The sequence below is a fragment of the Solanum dulcamara genome, chromosome 1 (genome assembly GCF_947179165.1).
Source record: "Solanum dulcamara chromosome 1, daSolDulc1.2, whole genome shotgun sequence".
In the NCBI taxonomy this organism is placed as follows: domain Eukaryota; kingdom Viridiplantae; phylum Streptophyta; class Magnoliopsida; order Solanales; family Solanaceae; genus Solanum; species Solanum dulcamara.
Window position 1 is genome coordinate 2,856,798 of NC_077237.1, and position 7,699 is coordinate 2,864,496.

At 32.0% G+C, this 7,699-nt stretch overlaps 1 protein-coding gene and 1 pseudogene across 1 annotated transcript; one reads left to right on the forward strand and one right to left on the reverse strand.

Moving 5' to 3' along the window:
* Positions 1 to 1,023: 1,023 nt before the first annotated feature.
* LOC129897609 (UDP-glycosyltransferase 91A1-like) lies at positions 1,024 to 2,701 on the reverse strand. The gene has a single exon (XM_055973045.1). It carries the CDS (start codon positions 2,648 to 2,650, stop codon positions 1,211 to 1,213), a length of 1,440 nt encoding a protein of 479 aa, XP_055829020.1. The 5' UTR covers positions 2,651 to 2,701; the 3' UTR covers positions 1,024 to 1,210.
* A 3,218-nt stretch (positions 2,702 to 5,919) lies between these two features.
* LOC129897625 (UDP-glycosyltransferase 91A1-like) lies at positions 5,920 to 7,371 on the forward strand (annotated as a pseudogene).
* The last annotated feature ends 328 nt before the right edge of the window (positions 7,372 to 7,699 follow it).

The window sequence follows — 7,699 nt, forward strand, 5'->3', positions numbered from 1 at the left end:
AATTAGCCGGAGCCTCGTGCTGATAACGTGTTATAAAATATTCTATATCTGAACAAATTTTAACGGAGAGAATAAGGAAACGGAAGGGAAATAGAGAAAGGGAAAACAAAGAAGAAATATAACGAAGCAGAAATTTTTTTTTTTCTCTACATCCGTTCATGCCAATATGGCATATTTATATTGGAGTAATTTAGTGGGATGCCCACTTTCAGTGGGCCCCACTTCATTTAAAAACATAAGTGGACATTCCATTTACTTAACAGTATTGTCTTAAAAAAAATTGTTCCAAAATAATTATCATTATAGGAGTTTAAGATAATAATTTTATATTAAAGAGTTACCTTTTCTTAATAATGCTCAATTCTCAAAAATATCTAATAAATATAGGCAACTTAATAAATAATACCTTAAATATATTATATTTTCTGAATGAACATAAAAAAGTTAAAATAATACTTATTTTAGAAGGAATAAAGTATTATATATCATATTATTATACATCACATAAATAATCCATGTGATATAATCCTTATGTAAACTAAACCACCCCTCAAAGAAAAATAAAAGGAGTCTTTGCACTTTTACAATATATTCTCTTTGCTCTAATCATAAAAGAAAAGAAAAAAAACACAATTTGGGGTTTGAATTGTGTGTTTCTTTGATTTGTCATTTGGGTTTGATATTTCTATCAAAAAATTATTAAATTTGAATTTGTACTGAAAAATATTAAATGGGAGTTAACCCCTCCCTAAAAGAAAAAATGCATACCTAAGTTGAGACTTTTCGTTAAGAAATTGATACCATTTTGTCGTAAAGTCTTCGAGGTATACTTAATGTGTATTATGGTTTTAACGGTCAATAAAGTATATATAAACTTTCAACACGATGATTTAAATCAATACAGACGATAAATAATTTAGACAATTTTTTTTTTCATATACTTAAATTTTAATGAACAAAGTTATACAATACATATATGTTGATAGGAGAAATTTGATACCTGATAAAACAATCAAGGGCAAATTAACCACACGTCAATATTATTTAAATAAAATAAAGCAAACCCAAGCTTTTCTTCCCTTCTCACTTAATAGCCATCATTATATTTCTATTATTATAACTTTTTCCTTAACTTACATTTGACTATAAATAGTCTTACGTGTTATGAAATAAATACACATTGAGATATTCTCAACTCTCGTAGATTAACTTATAACATTTTCTTATAATTTTGAAGATAATATAATAAATTCTCCACATATTTATCTTGTCTTTCTTTATCACAAAAAAGACTTTTCACCTCTTTAACCTTCTCCCTGTATATTTCACCCTTTTTTTCAACAAGTACCAGATTTACTGACTCAGCTACCGAGTCACGAGTGAACGAACCATCTCGATTATTTCTCGGTATCGAATACGCCATTTTCTTCTCCTCCAATACCCTAGCATTTATCCCTTGATCAGCCAAAAATGTTAACAAAATCAATGACTTCTCAAATTGTATTGCTTCAATTACTGAACTCCATCCCGAATGAGTCAAAAATCCACCCACTGAGTCATGACTCAATATCTTGAGTTGTGGCGCCCAACTCGTGCATACAATTCCTCTTCCCTTGGTTCGATCTTCAAAACCTTCTGGTAATTGAATCAATTCATCATCAGATTCTCCTCTTTTAATTCTTAAAACCCAAAAAAATGGCAACCCAGAAAGCTCTAACCCGAGTGATAACTCAGTAAGTTCGTTTTGACTCGGTTTTGCCTCACTCCCAAATGCCACGTAAATTACTTTTCCCTGTTCTTGCTTATCAAGCCACAATTTTATCTCTCTCCATGCATCGATCTTCGTGTTGTCATCTTCATGCGTCGTTGTCGGAAGTTGACCCACCGGAAAAACCGGTTTCCGGTGAATATCTCTGACAACCTTCAACCATTCTGGTTCAAATTCTGAACAGCTCCTCACAAACAGAAAATCACATTTTTCAACAGATTTATAGTAACGAGAAACATCAGCAATGTTCTCTTCCTCACCTTTCATGGAAGCTTCGAAGATTCTCGAAACTTCGAAAAGCTTCCAAGCAACGGTGGTTTCAAACGGAACCCATTTTGGGGAAACGGTGTATTCCTCCGGCGTCTTCCGAATTTCATAATCATTGTTCAATCCCGGCTCAGGTCCCATGAAACCCAGAAACGCAGCGATGAATATGCTGAAATAACCCGACGGAATGTTGAGTTTTGAAGCAACTGAAGGAACCCAGTAAGAAGTAAAATCGAAGAGTATAAAATCAGGAGCTGAATCTTCGAGAAACTTAACCATGGATTCTTCGAGTCCATCTTGAGCAAGTTTTAGGTACTTGACTTGCTCATAAGGTAAATCAATTGTGGCTTCTGCATTTTCCGGTAACTTTTCTACGTGGGGCAGATGAAGTTTGACGAATTTCAAGAAAGGGGTAAGATTTGGGGGAAGTTTTGGGAGACGATCGATATTTCTAGGAGTAGAAATAAAGGAAACTGTGTGACCCTTTTGAGCTATGAGCTTTGATAGCTCTAAATACGGAATCATATGGCCAAAAGCGAGCCATGGAAATACTGCAATATGCAACTTTTTGCTATTCTCCGCCATTTTTGTGTGTTGTGTAGAGCTCTGTTTCATGGGCTTTATAAATTGATGAATCTCAAGATTGGTCCAACTAAGATCATAATTAATTATTTTTCAACTCTAGGTTGGATTTTTATATTCTTATATTTATCTTGTCAAATCGAATCATTTTAATATATAGTTTTATATTGATTAGTTGATGAATTTTCCAAGAAAAATGTTTTAAAATATTCTCCATCCACTTGCATTTTGTGTTTCTATCTAGTAAGGCCAAAGGATTAAATTAATTTATGATATATTCCAGAAGGAATAGATTAAACTTTTACAAATAGTTGGGTTTAAATAAGCTTTTGCTATTATTTAAAGGGAAACATACTTAAATATATAATATTAAAAAAATATTTACCATCTATAAATTTTAATATGCAGAGAATTATTTATAAAACATATATAATACAAGTCTTATAGATGGATAATACATTATTTACATACTTTAATAGACTTATAATACATTATGTCAGTCCTTCGAATGAGTCCTACAATATGCGATTCAAATTTAATCAGACTCTATAAACTCCGAACACAAATATAAAACCGAAAAAAAAAAGGTCTAGTGGTAGAGATTGTGAAGAGGAGACAGAATTAAGGGGGAAAAAAAACTCAAAATTAGGAATTATTTAAAAGTAAAAAAAAGTTTAATGTATTTTAATAATGATGAAGACATATTTAATCTCAACTAAGGATCAATTTATTTTATGTAACCTTACACTATATGTTTTTCTATAAAATATATAATCAGACTCTAATATAGATATTGAAAATCGAATGAAAAATAAATAAAAAAATATAATTATGTAGGATTATTTTATTTCTTTTAAATGGACATCTACAGTACTTTATAATATATTTAAGACAACAGAAATTTTCTTTTTTGGTGTGCTGTAACCTGTAAATTGGTCATGGGAAGCTTCTTTTTTGAAGCAAGACTGCCAAAATCTTTATTATGTCGAAAATATTCACAATGGCTAATAATGCAAGTAAATCATAGCATTTTAAAATCATTTTGTGGGTAGAAAGACCAATCAATCATTAATATAAAAATATATACACTTCAATTATTCTATAATTAAGGACAAATATATAAATATAGATAGTCCAATTGACTAATTAATTGGACTTTTCTTGAGATTCATAAATATATAATGATCACTAGTTGCTGATTAAAATACGTGCAATAGCATCACAGGGAAAAAAAATGGTGGAATACCATCTCTAAATTTCTCAAAGATTCAACTCGATCCTGACTGTATACTCTTCGATTTTGCTTCTTATTGGGTTCCTTTAATTGCTTCAAAATTCAATATTTCTGTGAAAAATGAAGATGGTTTTTTGGAGAATAATCCTAGATATTTAGTGAAATTTTCTAGAATTTTGTAGAGTAATTAGATATGTAAGTCAATGAATATTTTGGCGATATAACTTTTGATTATTTTTTTTGTGAAACATTTATAGGACCCTCAGTATTGACCCGGGGGAGAAGTACGTATAACCTCACCATGATTTGCGCCACATTTTTAGCGTCTAGAGGCCACTCAATTGGAATTAGACAATGTTTTCAATTTTTTCGTGTGTGTTTAGTTAATAAAAATTTTGTTGATATGACTTTCGGTTAATTTTTTTGCAAAATCTTTACAGGACCCTCCGTAATGACCTGGGGGAGCAGTACGTATAGTGTCACCATGATCTGCATCATATCTTTAGCATTTAGGGGGCACTCAACTAGAATTAGACGATTTTTTAGTTTTTCGTGTGTGTTAATCGATGATTGTTTTGGTGATTTGGGATTTCGATCACTTTTTTTGTGAAAACTTTACATGACTTTTCTTAATTACCTAAGAGAGCAGAACGTCTAACCCCACCATGATCCACGCCATATTTTTAGCATTTAGGGGTTATTCAACAGGAATTAGACAGTTTTTTTTGTGTGTTAGTTAATGATTTTTTTAATAATATAACGTTCGATCACTTTTTTTGGAAAACCTTTATAGGACCATCCGTAATAACCTTGGGAGAAGTACATATATCCTCTTCACAATCCGTGCCCTATTTTTAGCATTTAAGGGGCACTAGAATTATGTGATTTTCTCAATTTTTTGTGTGTGTTAATCAATGAATTTTTTGGTGATATGGATTCAATCGCTTTTTTTACGAAACCTTAACAGGATCCTCCGTAATGACCCGGAGGAGAAGTACCGTAATCTCACCATAATTCGGGCCATATTTTTAGCAGTTAGGAGCCACTCAACAAGAATTAAGGAATTTTTTTAATTTTTCATATGTGTCGGTCAAGAATTTTTTAGTGATATAACTTAAGGTCACTTTTTTATAATTTTTTTTGTAAAACCCTCTATAATAACCCTGAAAAACAGTACGTATAACCTCACCATGATTTGCTGATTGATTTGCCAAAAGGTGTCCTACCTTGTTTCATTACCTCAATGGAGTCTGTTTAAATTTCCTGGTTTTGTATATGGTGATCCTTGGCGATGTTGATAACAAAAGTACTGAGTAAATAGCCCATGCTATTACATATTATAATATATACTGATTGTTTAAAAATACTTATAATATTATATGAGTTTAACTAATTAAATTTCCACTGTTTACTTGAAATGAAGTTTAGTTTGTTGCCTCTTTAATTTATATTCAGAGATGGATTCAAAATTTATATTTGACAATCAATTAAATTATACTTTTAAATGTTTGAATTTATATTTTGTCGTGATCTGAGTCCATGTATTATCGGCTTTTGGCTTAGGCGTATACTAAGTTCTTTCATGATTTTCAAATTAATTACTTTATTGATCACTAAGCCAAGATTTTTCTATTTAGGTCTTGATAACTAGAGATATTCAATATTATATTGATGAGAAAAGTATTATGTGTTGAGATTCAATAGTAAAGTGGGAATTGAAAAATCATTTTCTTCAATCAATATAAGAAAAATATTCTCTCTTAATTCACTTTATTTATCACATTTGAATTTGATACATCTATTAAAAAAAAAATACTCTAATTTTTTTATCCTTTCAATTTTATCGAATTTCCCTGGAAGGACAAAACAATACTCTAATTGACATTGCTATTTTATTACACTATCATTATTAACTAATATTTAATATTAGATCTTGAAATTTGATTTGAGAAATATATAATTATTAATAATCACAAGACATAAAAATAAAATTATCTTTTTTCATATGTTAAACGGTGGGACAAATAAAAATAAACGAGGCGTAGAGTACATACATTTGAATGATTGATAAGGATATATAATATATATCTCCGATTGCAACACTGGAAAAGAAAAAAACAAAGCTCAACACAGTAAAAAAATGGCAGAAAACAGCAAACAGTTGCATATTGAAGTATTTCCATGGCTAGCGTTTGGTCATATGATTCCGTATTTAGAGCTCTCAAAGCTTATAGCTCAAAAGGGTCACAAAATTTCCTTCATTTCTACTCTTAGAAACATTGATAGTCTCCCAAAACTTCCTCCAAATCTTGTCCCCTTCTTAAATTTCGTCAAAATTCCTATGCCTCACGTCGAAAAGTTACCAGAAAAAGCAGAAGCTACTATTGATTTACCTTATGATCAAGTTAAGTACCTTAAAATAGACTCGAAGAACCTATTGCTAAGTTTCTCGAAGATCAGCTCCTGATTTTATACTCTTTGATTTTGCTTCTTATTGGATTCCTTCGATTGCTTCAAAATTCGACATTCCAACGGCTTATTTCAGCATATTCATCGCTGTGGTTCTGGGTTTCACTGGACCTGTGCCGGGATTGAACAATGATTATGAAATTTGGAAGACGCCGGAAGAATACACCGTTGCCCCCAAATGCGTGCCATTTGAAACCACTGTTGCTTTCAAATTTTTCGAAGTTTCGACAATCTTCGAAGCTTCCATGAAGGGAGAAGAAGACAATGTTTCTGATAGTTTTCGTATATTTAAAGCTATTGAAAACTCTGATTTTTTGCTTCTGAAGAGTTGTTCAGAATTCGAACCAGAATGGTTGAAAGTCGTCGGAGATATTCACCGGAAACCGATTCTCCGGTGGGCCAACTTCCGACAACGACTTATGAAGATGACAACATGAAGATCGATGCATGGAGAGAGATAAAATTGTGGCTTGATAAGCAAGAAAGGGGAAAAGTGATTTACGTGGCATTGGGAGCGAGGCAAAACCGAGTCAAAACGCACTCACTGAGTTATGAATCGGGTTAGAGAGTTCCGAGTTACCATTTTTCTGGGTTTTAAGAGGGGAGTCTGATGATGAATTGATTCAATTACCAGAAGGTTTCGAAGAACGAACAAGGGGAAGGGGAATTGTGTGCATGAGCTGGGCGCCACAACTTAAGATACTGAATCATGACTCCGTGGGTGGATTTCTAACTCATTCGGGATGAACTTCAGTAGCTGCAGCAATACAATTTGAGAAGCCATTGATTCTTTTAACGTTTTTGTACGATCAAGGGATAAATGCTAGGCTGTTGGAGGAGAAAAAGATGGCGTATTCAATACCGAGAGAGGATCGTGATGGGTCATTCACTCGTGACTCGGTTGGCTGAGTCAGTGAGTCTGGTACTCGTTGAAAAAGAAGGTGAGATGAATCGAGAAAAGAAAAATCTTTTTTGTGATGAGAGAAGACAAAATAATTACGCGAAGAGTTTATTAAGTTATCTTTAAAATTATAAAAAGACTAAAATATGAAATGTGTTATCAACCAAGGTAATTGGTTGTCCACTTTACAATGGTGGATAGTTCTTTTACTTTTTAAGTGGGTAAGTTATCCGTTAATATTTTCCTCCACTTACATATATGGCTATAAATATAGTCTTATTCTTCAAAGTAAAGAACACACACGGAAAAAGAAAATATATACTACTTTCTCAATTCTCTCAACTCTCTCTTCGTCTTCTGTTTTTCCTCTTATTTTCACCTTATTTTGCAAAGTAAATTTACTTTATAACACGTTATCAGCACGAAACTCTAATTTTTTTTTTTAGAAAATTAACTTCTATATCAGGTATATCTATTG

Excerpts from the sequence above, each read along its gene's own strand:
- LOC129897609 (XM_055973045.1), bottom strand. The coding sequence starts at position 2,650 with ATGAAACAGAGCTCTACACAACACACAAAAATGGCGGAGAATAGCAAA.